General features: G+C 48.3%; 1 protein-coding gene across 1 annotated transcript in view; it reads left to right on the forward strand.

The window, feature by feature from the left end:
• Slc26a5 (solute carrier family 26 member 5) overlaps positions 1–12,482 on the forward strand; it is a 39,029-nt gene that overhangs the window by 14,790 nt on the left and 11,757 nt on the right. Inside the window, 3 exon segments of the mRNA NM_030840.1 lie at positions 84–166; positions 9,939–10,086; positions 11,417–11,530. Of these exon segments, the coding sequence (NP_110467.1) occupies positions 84–166; positions 9,939–10,086; positions 11,417–11,530 (345 nt within the window).

The following is a 12,482-nucleotide window of genomic DNA, read 5'->3' on the forward strand; positions in this document are numbered from 1 at the left end:
CTTCTGTGTGACAAACTGAGCCTTCCTTTTGTCATGTGTCAGCGTTCGTCTCTCAGCTGTGTTTGGTTCTGTGTCTGTTGTAGGTGGTGATGGGGACCGGCATTTCTGCAGGGTTTAACTTGCACGAGTCCTACAGCGTGGATGTCGTTGGGACACTTCCTCTGGGGTAAGAAAACAGCTGAAGAAGAGTGAATATCTCAAATGTTGCATGAAAAAAATCACCTTTTCTATACATATCGGACAGCTGGAGACTTTACAGGCATGAGTGTGTGTGTGTGTGTGTATGTGTGTATGTGTGTGTGCATGTGTATGTATGTGTGTATGTGTGTGTATGTGTGGGTGTATGTGTATATGTGTGTGTATGTGTGTATGTATGTGTGAATGTGTGTGTATGTGTGTATGTGTATATATGTGTGTATGTGTATGTATGGATGTATGTGTATGCGTATGTATGGGTGTGTGTGTGTGTGTGTGTGTGTGTGTATGTGTGTGTGCTAGTTAAAACTTGTAGCACCTGGAAAAGATAACACAGACCTGTAATCGCAGCACACAGGAGACAGGTAGATCTCTGTGAGTTCAGGGCCATCCTGGTCTACATAGCAGGTTCCAGGATAGCCAGGACTACATAGTAAGACCCTGTCTAGTGGGAGTAGGATAGCATAGCAGAAAAAAATGAAAGATTTTATTTCTAACCATTTTTAAAAAAGATTTCATGTGTGTGTGTATGTGGTGTGTGTGTGGTGTGTGGTGTGTGTGTGTGCGCACATGTGTGTGTGTGTATATGTGTAAATGTGTGTGTATATAGTGTGCGTGTGTGTGGTGTGTGTGTGCACACATGTGCATGTGTGTGTATATGTGTGTGTGTGTGTGTGTGTGTGTGTGTGTGTGTGTGTTCATGCATACATCTTCAGGTATCTATGGAGGCCAGAAGAGGGCTTTGGACTCCCTGAAGCTATTGCTGCAGGCGATTGTAAGACACTTGGCCTGGGTGCTAGGAGCCAAACTCGTCAGCTCCGCGGGAGAATTAACCTCTCAGCCACTGAGCCATCTACCCAGCCCCACTAAGCTCCTGTAAACACTCAGTTCGGTAGCGGTGAACATATTCACACTGTGAAACAGATGTCCGTGCACGTTCGTCTTGCTGATCTGAGCTCCACACTTATTGGGCATCCGTACCTTTGCTCTCCGTCTCTCGGCCCCTGGTAACTGCACTTCAGGTTTTTGCTACATGGATTTGACTGTTCTCGGTCTCTTTGTTATCAATGATCACACAGCACTCATCTTTTGGGGGATTGGCTTATTTCACTTGGCCCAGTGCCCTCAAGGTTTATCCGTAATGGGACACAGGACAGCACGTTCTTCCTCTCTCTCTCTCTCTCTCTCTCTCTCTCTCTCTCTCTCTCCCTCCCTCCCTCTCTCTCTCTCTCTCTCTCTCTCTCTCTCTCTCTCTCTCTCTCTCTCTCTCAATGTATCCATTCACTTTACATCCCCATCACAGCCACCATCTCCTTCCAGTCCCACCCTTACGAGCCCCTCCCACACTATCCTCTCCCCTTCGCCTCTGAGAAGGGAAGGGAAGGCCTACCGTGGGCACCAACCTGCCTTGACACATCAGGTTGCAGCAGGACTAGGCACATCCTCTCCCACTGAGGCCAGACGAGACAGTCTAGTTACAGGACAGGGATCCAGGGGCAGGCAACAGAGTCAGAGACAGACCCTGATCCAGTTGTTAGGGAACCCACATTAGAGCAAGCTGCACGTCTGCTATGAATGTGTAGGGGCCTGGATCCAGCCCTCCGTGCTCTTTGATTGGTGGTTCAGTCTCTGGGAGCTCCCATGGGCCCAGGTTAGTTGACTCTAGGTCTCGTGTTGTCCTTGACTCCTCTGGCTCACTCAATCCTTTCCCTGATTCTTCCACGAGACGTCCTGAGCTCTACCTGATGTTTGGCTGTGAGTCTCTGCATCTGTTTCCATCCGCTGCTGGGTGAGGCCTCTCAGGAGACAGTCATGCTAGGCTCCTGTCCGCAAGTATATCAGAATATCATTAATAGTGCCAGGGGTTGGCTCTCCCGCATGGGGTGGGTCTTAAGCTGGGCCAGCCATTGGTTGGCCAATCCCTGGATCTCTGCTCCATCTATGCCCCCGTACATCTTATAGGCAAGTCAAATTTGGGGTCAAAGGTTTTGTTGGTGGATTGGTGTCCCCCTCCCACCACTGAAATCCTGCCTGGTGACAGGAGGTGGCCATGTCTGTTCTTCCCTTTTCAAAGGCTGAGTGATATTCCCCTGTGTGTATACCCTATACTGTGTTCCTCCGTTCACCCATCAATGGATAGTCATTTGTACCCACCGCTTAGCTATTGTGAATAGCTGCACCCTGGGCACCGATATGCTGGTCAGTCTTTCAGTAGTTCTCTTGGGATTACCCAATATGATGATTAACCTCAATTATCAACAGGATGGAATCTAGAATCACCTGGAAGATGGGCCTTCGGGCATGGGGATTTTCTAGATTAGATCGAAGTGGGAAGACCTGCGCACTGTGGGAAGCACCATCCCCTTTGCTGTGATCCTGGACTGTATACAAAGGGGAAAGTGCGCTCACACACCACACATCATCTTTGCCTCCCGACTGCATCCGCAATGGGACTAGCTTCCTCAATTTCCCGCTGTCTTGAATTCCCCATTGTAGTGGACGATACGTGAGCTACAAGCAAAATAAACCCTTCCTTCCGTTGTCTTTTATTAGAGAATCTTATCACCGCATCAGAAAAAGTAACTGAGACACTGATGGTATTTTGAGTTGTTTTTTAAAGACCTCCATACTGTTATCTAGAGCAGCTGTCGGATTTTTCAATCCCACCGACAGCTGGGAGTAAGGTTTTTCTTGTCTTTAAACCATTTAAAAAAAAAATCTCTCCTTGAGTGACACAGGGTTTTAGAGCAGAGACCTGAATTCTAGCCTGAGCCTTTTGCTGTACATCCTTGGGCAGATGCCTTCTCCTCTCAAAACCCTACGTGTCCCATCTGCCGTGAGTGTGGTAGTCCACACTTGGCCCTGTGATGGCTGTGAGACTGCAGAGGACAACACAGGGAGGGCTGGGGGTGACACACACGGCAGGCATCTAAGGCAGGCTGGCTAGCTAGGAGTTCCAGGGCTCACCCCAGTGGGCTTTCCACTTGTTGTTTCTACGCTGGTTTCTTCTTTGCCTCCTCTACATTATCTAATTACATGTTTTTAACATGAATTACTTCTTTTACATTTAAAAGACAAGAGGGAGTCTCTACATCCACCTGTCTCCCTGACTCTGGCCAATCCTCTCTGTCCGCCCCCCTCTGTCTCTTTCTCTCTGTCTCTCTATTTATCTCTGTCTCTCTGTCTCTGTCTCCCTTTCTGTCTTCCCCTCTCTCTCTCTCTCTCTCTCTCTCTCTCTCTCTCTCTCTCTCTCCCTTCTCTTCTCCAGCCATGTGCCCAGATGTTGGGCACGGAGAGGAGATGTCATGCTCCGTGAGGCTGCATCCAACAGGAGTCTCCAGGGAGGCAGAGAGACAAAGCACCTCACACAGACAGACTTCCATGAGCCAGGACTTGAGGCAAAGCTTTCAACTGTAAACATCAAAACAGAGTTGGTTTCATTTTTATAATGACTCAGGGTAAAAGCGTAGTAAGGCAATAACTTGGTTTTCAATTTAGACTGAGAACTTGTAAAAACACTTGTATACCCGACATCCCATCTGAGGCTCGTAGTAAACCTACTGACAATACATGTCGCTGCCCCTGATTTTTGTGAAAGTTCATTTATCCTCATTTGTTTTGCTTGGCAACTGTTTACTTAATGCCAACCCCGTGCCAGGGACATGGCAGTTACAAACGCACAAACGAAAAGTTGTCCTTGCCCGCCGAGGGCTTTGTGGACACAACAGTCAATCAGCAAGAGCAAGCAGTGAGAACGAAAGCTGAGAGGACTGGGTGCGGGAGGAGGGAGGGAGGAGGGCTCCGGGGAGTCTGACACCTGAGAGTCCTGGGTCAGACGCCTCAGTAGCTCAGTGCTGCGGCTCAGCCTGGCCCCAGAGCCAGCTCCTCTGATACCCAGTTCGTGTTCTTTCCATTACCTCATGAGGACTCTCTAACAGGGAGGTCTATGATCAACACTCGCCTCTGATTGGATCCAGCAGATAATCCTACTCAGTTACTAGTTACAAATAATTTAATTAAACGAGAAAGCCTAACAGTTAACTTTCTCCTTTAAACAATCAAACAAACACACACACACAGATAGGTTGGTACCCGTTAACATCCATGTCAGTGACTCCTCCTGACGCCTGTCCTCCTATGGCCCGTACCAGGATGCGCTGAAACCCCTTCCACGGGTGCGAGCTTAGCTTTAAAAAGAAGGGCTCGGGGTTGGGGATTTAGCTCAGTGGTAGAGCGTTTGCCTAGCAAGCGCAAGGCCCTGGGTTCGGTCCCCAGCTCACAAAAAAAAAAAAAAAAAAGGGGTATTTTACCTTCTGAAGCTTGGGTCCCCAAAAACCTATCCTCTTATAAAAAACCAAACAGGTGTCCAAATGTGGTGGGGTGCACCTGTACTCTAGCACTTGGGAGGCTATGGTGAAAGGAAAGCAAGTGTGGGGCTAGCCTAGGCTACACGATGAGTCAGGAAGCAGCCTGAGCAGCTAGCTGGCTGGCATCTTTCCTCATGGCATCTCCAGCTGAACAGCCAAACCTCATTTCCTCAGAGAGGAGAGCTGAGGGCTTCCCACGCCTTACAAGGCTTGAAGTGATGTCACTCCCTCTGTTCTGTTGGTTTAGTGTGTCACAGCAACATTTTTGGATTACTGTGACCAAAACACCTCATAGGACAAGAGAGAAAAGGAAACAGAAAGAGAGCAGCTCAGGATGTCCTCTGGGTTTCAGAGTGATTTGGTCACCGAAGCAGGTGAGGAGGGAGTGGAGGAGCAGCAGGATCACCTACTGACTCCACAGGTGGTGTGACAAGCTTAGATGAGAGAGCACGAGAGAGAACCAAGGGGTGCAGGTGACCTGCAAAGTCCCTCCCCCGCTGACCTGCTTCCTCTTTCCTAAAGGCACATGGCTACGGGCTGAGGGTTCAAAACATGAGCTATGGGGGGCGTTGCAAAGTCAAACCATCGCTAATTGTGAGTTCAGCTTAGAGGCCTCCCACAGGGAATCTGGACTACACATTACTTGACGTCACAAGTTTTTCTGTCTAGAACTTTGGTGGAAGCCGAAATGACCTAAAACTACTGCATTCTGCACATCTGCAAAACCAGCACCATGTCCATGACACCAAGTTGTGCTGCCAGCCTTAAGAAATAACTGGGGCGGGGTTGGGGATTTAGCTCAGTGGTAGAGCGCTTGCCTAGCAAGCGCGAAGGCCCTGGGTTCGGTCCTCAGCTCCGAAAAAAAGAAAAGAAAAAAAAAAAAAAAGAAAAAGAAAAAGAAATAACTGGGGCCACCTGGAGCGCAGCCACAGTAGCCTGTGAGAGCCTGCCTGCTGGACCTGGGAAAGCTTTTTCCTAGGCAGCCCCTTTTCTGCAGAGCATGCCTTCTTCTTTCTCGATTTCGAAAGGGAAGTTTCAAATAAACTTGCATTCTAATGCCCTGGGGCCTTCAGAGAGAGGGTCTGGTTTTCCTTTTGTTCCATCGCATGGCCCCTGGCTTCTCTTTCACGGCGAAATTCTCTATATCATCTGTAACCGCATCATTTGCTCTGTCTGTAGCAGCTCTGTCTTTTTCTGGCCAATCTGCCCTAGTGTTTATCTAAATTCTCATTAACTGGCTATAAGCAACAAGGAGTCACTTTGCCTCGGCTGAAATGTTCCGCTGTCTCGAAGCTTCCTCCATCACGGTGATTGACCTTCACGTTCAGCCTCGTTGGTAGTTTCAGAACATGGACCCAAATATCCAGGATCCTGGCCAAACGTAACACAAAGCACCTGTAGCCCAGTTCTCCTTAGAGACTTGCAAACTCCCAGCAGAACCAACCAGGAAGCTCTCATCAGCCTTCTAGGACTTATCCAGCCCAAGCTTCAAACTCTTCCCTATTCCTCCCCAAAGTCAGTTCTAAGGACCCAAGTAGCGAGAGGTCAGGCCTGTCATGGTGACAGCTGTTTCTTCCATTCTTGGTTGTTTGTTTGGTTGGTTGGTGGTTGGTTGGTTGGTTAGTTGGTTTGGTCTTTAGTTTTTGGTTTTTGGTTTTTCAAGACAGCATTTCTCTGTGTGACAAACCCTGGCTGTAGACCAGGCCGGCCTTGATCTCAAAGAAATCTGCCTGCCTCTGCCTGGCCAGTGCTGGGCTCAAAGGCCTGAGGCACCATGCCCAGCTCTGCATACTTTGTGACTGTGATCATATTACCTGGCAGAAACAACATAAAGAAGGGGAGAGTTGTTTTGTCCCTCTCGGTCCCTCTCACTCCACTTTGGGACAGGCAAGCCAGAGCAGTTCCATCTACTGTGGAGACGTGAGTGTGAGACAGTGACTCCTCACAATGGACTGAGAGGCAGAGCAGCCGAGGCCTGAACCAGGGGTAGAGAGAGCTTTCCAGGCCTGGCCTCTGCTGGCCAGGTGTGGAACAGGCATGGTCCCCGTACACTCATGTGTGTGAAGGCTTGGCCTTGTAAGAGTGCCACCATGAGGAGATGTGGCCTTGTTGGAGCAGGTGTAGTCCAGGGAAGTATGTCACTGTGGAGGACAGGCTTTGAGGTCTCACAAGCTCAAGCTACATCCAGTGTGGATCAAGATACAGAGCGCTCGAGTGCGTCCCCAACACCCTGTCTGCCTGCATGCCACCATGTGCCACCACAGTGATAATGGACTAAGTCTCTGAGACCGTAAGCCAGCCCCAATCAATGTTGTCCCTTACAAGAGTTGCCTTGGTTATAGCGTCTGTTCACAACAGTAAAACCCTAAGACACCAGGCCTCACTCCTAAGGGCACCACAGCTTTCGAACTAGTGCCACAAATGGTGCAAGCCATAACAGCAAATCTGAAGGCCAGCCCAGATTCAGCAGAAAGCCACATCTACATGGAGAAGTAGTTACACCCGAAAGCGTGAGAGGAACGGCTGGCAGCTAACGGTTGTGCTTCGCAATATGCACTCATAAGAAAGCAGACCCTTCAGGCCCTAGAAAGTGGCAGTTGATTGGTGACGTTCCCAGGGTTACTTTCTTGAACTCACTTCAGAACATGTCTTGTTTCGGTATCCTATATTTCAGGCCTAAACCAGCCGCCAGGCTGCCCCTGTTTGTAGGCAGATCCCTGACTTCGTCTCCATGTTCTGTCTCGGGAAAATCGATTCACAACTGAAACTGCTTTTTTTTAACCTGTATTTTGAGATATTGGTGGCACCTGTGAAATAGGCCGGTTGAAAGGAAGAGGATTAACAACCCAGGCTTGGGCCTATTTCCCTTCTCTTCCTTTTCTCCTTTCCCTAGGCCAGGGTTTGAACTTGTACCATGACACGGTGTGAAAATACTGGTGTAAAAAGGCAAGTTTGTTGTGTTATAAAAGGATACAGAGAGGATAAGGAGAAGAGGGGGTTATGCTCTATGGAGGTCTAGGGGAAGGGGTGCCTCAGCAGGCCCGTGCTGACACATCCCTTCTTCCCTCTGAGGGACCAGCCACACGACGATGACTGACCATAACAGTGTAGTATAGAATAGAGTTTATTCAGGGCGTGGGGAGGGGAGGTAAGAGGGTAGTAGGGACAGAGAGAGAAAGAGAGGGTAGAGAAGGTTAGAGAAGGAGAGGAGTAGAGGCTGGTCATGAGCATGTGGAGAGGAGGAGGGAGGGGAATGGGGAGAGAAGGGACAAAGGGACAAGAGAGAACAAGAGGAAGCAGGAGCAAGAGAGAGAGGAGGGGGCAAGCAGCCCCTTTTATAGTGCCAGGGATACCTGGCTGTTGCCAGGTAACTGTGGGGGTGGAGCTTAGACAGGATGCTAACAAAGTTATTCGTGGTTTTGTGTTCTTAAGGAAGAACTGATTGGGCCCACAGTTGTTTGACCTTGTGCGTTATGTCCTCATCTGTAAAGTCTGGGTCTGATGATGCCTCATTCACAGATCATAAGAAGCAGAATAGTTGACTGATAAACTCTGCCAAGACAGGGTGATCAGCCCTTCAAAATCTGCATTTCAACAGTCTGTCAGTTGATTTTGGGCCAGAAGGCTGAAGACTTGCGCTCACATGTTGCTAATAGGGGACTGTGCTAGTGGAGATTTGTCTCTACAACCTCTCAGTTCTGGAAGCCGTGTTAGACTTCCTATGTATATAGATATTTGGTCAGTCAAAGATTTCTGACGGGGTTGAAGACTGATTATAGTCTCATAGCCTATCAGGCTATTGAACTCTGAATATAAATATTTTATTGGATAGTTATCAGATAGTATACAAGCTAGCCAAGATATAATATAGAGTTTAAGCCTTTCTTAAGCTGGAATAGCTAACTAATGTTCTGTTTAACTGATATAGTGATGGACTGGGTGTTGAATATATCATATGCTTTATAAATTGTAGGATGGTAATAATTGTACTCAATTTATATGTAAGTGAAAAGACTTTTTTTTTAAAACATTTTTTTTAAAGATTTATTTATAGGAGTACACTGTTGCTGTCTTCAGACTCACCAGAGGAGGGCATCCGATCCCATTACAGATGGTTGTGAGCCCCCATGTGGTTGCTGGGATTTGAACTCAGGACCTCTGGAAGAGCAGTCGGTGCTCTTAACCACTGAGCCAGCTCTCCAGTCTGTGAAAAGACTTTTTTAACTGGGCAAAAAGGGGGAAATGTTGTGGTTTGCCCTGAAGTTATCTGTATTTTGATGCTAATTCCACTGCCCCAAGGACAGCGGCCTAGTCAAGTACTCAGGAATCAGGTGACTTCACCAGAAACTTCTCCCCCATTGAATTTGTAAAGTACTGATGAGGGGCAGGTACAAGATAGAAGGAGGCCTGTCATTGCAGGAGAAGGAAGGATGGATGGGAGAGAAATTTGAAGGAAGAGGAGGAGACTGGAATAGAAAGGAAGAGGAGGGAGAGAGAGAGAGAGAAGCTGTGGCAGGACGATGGAGGCTGACGTTACGATTCTGCAATGTGTATTTACAGGTTGTTATTAATGTTCCTAAGGGATGGATGGTACTGGGCTTTGTATGTTTAGATGGGCAATTATATCTTATCAATTGAATCTAAAAAAAAGAAAAGAAATAGTTAAATAAACCAGAACCCAGCTCAGGGGACTTCCCACACAAAGAATGTGATGATTGACTTATGCAGCAGTGAGGTGAGTGCTGCAGTCATTTAACCTCAAATTAAGCAAGAGGCATCTGAGAATCCCCGCTGTTACTCATAACACTGAAGGGACTCCCTACCCTGGGACTTTAGGATAGGTGTTCCAAATACACTATTGAAGAGTGGGCTCCCCTTCACCTGGTTTCAGAAGCCACACTTTGGGGTCGTCCTCCAGTTTCCACTAGAGACCTAAGGTGGGGGGGGAGGGGATGCTTTCTGTGGTAGAGCTCAGCTGAAGGCACAATGAATGACACAGAGAGAGCAGAGCAGAAATTCTCCCTTAAGCCATGCTTATCCAAAACACTCCCCACCCGAAGCCTGGCTCCGGTGTCCCTGCATCTGAGTACTCCCCTGAGCCCCTCTCCCCAGTCTGGAGTCGTCGGGTACCAGGTTACTCCGCCATAAATAACTGGGCACACAATCTGTAGAGACAGCGCGTCCCACAGAGCACCGCTCAGCATCCTGGACCAGGGAGGGCTTAGGCAGCAGGCGGACCCTTCTTGTTGCCACATTGGAACCAGCAGGGTCATCTCGTGTGCAGATAAGGCCCTCTCGCTGTTCTGCTCCACTCCGTGTGCTCGCTTACCCGCTAGTGAACACAGCGCTTGAGTTAACGTCACCTTGGCTTTTCAGACTACTCCCACCCGCCAACCCGGACACCAGCCTGTTCCACCTCGTGTACGTGGACGCCATTGCCATCGCCATTGTTGGGTTTTCAGTGACGATCTCCATGGCCAAAACCTTGGCAAATAAGCATGGCTACCAGGTTGATGGCAACCAGGTAAATATCATCAGCTCCCCATGCACGATTCACTGGGGGCGAGCACCAAGCCCTCTCTCCCTCTCACCCTCCCCCTCCCCCTCCCCCTCCCCTTCCCTCTGCCCCACCCTCTCCCCTTCCCGCTCCCCCTCCCTCTCACTTCCCCCCTCATTTCCCCCTCCCCCCTCCCTCTTACTTCCCCCTTCCCCTACCCCCTACTCCCTCTCTCCCTGGTTACACACAAGGTCTCACATTATCCTGGCCTCAAACTCACACAGTCCTGCTTGAGCGTTCTGAGTGTTGGGAATTTGTATTCTCTTCGCTGCCTTCTTGTGTAGCATAGCTGCAAGTGGGTATTTAACCCACAGGCCATGGTCTGTAATCTTGTTGTATTGTCTATTCTAGCTCACACATTTTTATTTAATTTTGTGGCAGATTCTTTTCATGTGTTACTAAATAGCAAAGGCTTAGCACAGAATGAGAATCCATTCTTACTAAGAAAGGTCTAGCAAATACTTCTGTTCATTTGTTTGTTTGAGACAGAGTTTCACTATGTGGTTCTGGTTGTCCTGAAACCCACTATGTAGACCAGGCTAACCTCAAACTCAGAGATCTGCCTGCCTCTGCCTTCCAAGTGCTGGGATTAAAGGCATGTGCCACCACACCAGGCTATCAGATACGTTTTGACGTCATGGAATACTGACTTTTTTTTTTTTTTTTTTTTTTATTGTGGAGTCAGGGTCTCACCCACCATGTAACTATGCAACTCGGGCTGGCCTCAAACTTGTGGTAATCCTGCCTCAGCCTCCAGAATGCTGGGATTAGGGGGCATGGACCCTGTGCCCATATAGGTCTAAAGGAACCAGATGTTCCTTATTTATATAAAACCAACCTAGAAATTTCAAAGTAGCCTTAAAACAGGACTCACAGGTCCCAAGAAGGCACAGGCATGCACTTCTTCATGAGCGACAGGCTAGACATCTAAGAGATGCCAGTTGCCATGCATCCAGAACTCTCTCTTTTTTTCCAGAACTTTCTCTCTTGAAAAGTTTTTTTCTGTTATATGCATGTTTTTTTCCAGTGGTGTTTGCATAGAAAGTGAGTTTGGGAAACTGGGAAGTGGGTAGGGATCACAGCATTTGTCTCCAATGCTGTGAAAATCCAGTTTTTCTCCATGACACAATATGCCCGAATTCCAATTGTAAACTCACAGTAAAGAAACGTGGTGTTGCGTGGTGGGGGAGGGGCAGCCTGTGTGGCTGAAGGCGTGTGTCCAGAGCGCCTCTCCATCCTTCCCTCAGAGGGACTGACCTACTGTCTGTTGTCTTTGCTTTGTCCCCACGTGGAAAAGGAGCTCATTGCCTTGGGAATATGCAACTCCATCGGATCTCTCTTCCAGACCTTCTCAATCTCTTGCTCCTTGTCTCGAAGCCTTGTTCAGGAAGGAACTGGAGGGAAGACACAGGTGCGTAGACAGCAGTCCTCCACGAGCCAGCGGTCTGGATGGTGACTGACAGCCCTCGATTCTATTCTGAATCCAGACAAAGCTTCGGCCTGCTGATCCATACGTCCCTGAGCTGCACAGTGGATCAGAGGAAGGCATAATTGATTGAAGCAAATCCAAATCAAACTTAATCTGTAGAACAGAGGTACATTCTCCAGTTGAATTAGAAGTTATATGAAACTCTACTCACTACAGTTAACCTTAAATGTTCAAAAATAGGCTTTTTCCGAAGGCCTAAAACTGACTATGGCCATGAGGCTAGCTCCATCCGATGGAGCGTTCACACCATCCAACATGGCAGCCATTAGCAATGCACAGCTCTTACGTGCTTGAAATGTGGCTATGCAACATCTAATATTAATTTTTAAAAACTGAAACCCTGACCTACATGCAATAGGTGCCCACCATATTGGGCAGCAAATGCTATTCTGAACCTTCTGTTCCTGAGCTCAGGTTGGCACCCAGTGTCTTTTTCCACCTCTGACAAGAACATTTAACCAGGATGCTTAGGCAGTTCAGATTCTGCTTAAAATGAGTCAGAGGAACTCACCATCAAGGAGGGCTACAGGCATAGGTTAAAGGTTATAAGCTGGAGGTTATAAGTTTATGTAATAGTTTGGAAGACTTCTGTACTGGCTGGTTTTGTGTGTCAACTTGACACAAGCTGGAGTTGTCACAGAGAAAGGAGCCTCCCTTGAGGAAATGCCTCCATGAGACCCAGCTGTAAGGCATTTTCTCAACTAGTGATCAAGGAGGGAGGACCCAGCCCAGTGTGGGTGGTGCTGTCCCTGGACTGGTGGTCCTGGATTCTATAAGAGAGCAAGCTGAGCAAGCCAGGGGAAGCAAGCCAGTAAATAACATCCCTCCATGGCCTCTGCATCAGCTCCTGCTTCCTGCCCTGCTTGAGTCCCAG

The sequence above is a fragment of the Rattus norvegicus genome, chromosome 4 (assembly GCF_036323735.1).
Source record: "Rattus norvegicus strain BN/NHsdMcwi chromosome 4, GRCr8, whole genome shotgun sequence".
NCBI classification, from domain to species: domain Eukaryota; kingdom Metazoa; phylum Chordata; class Mammalia; order Rodentia; family Muridae; genus Rattus; species Rattus norvegicus.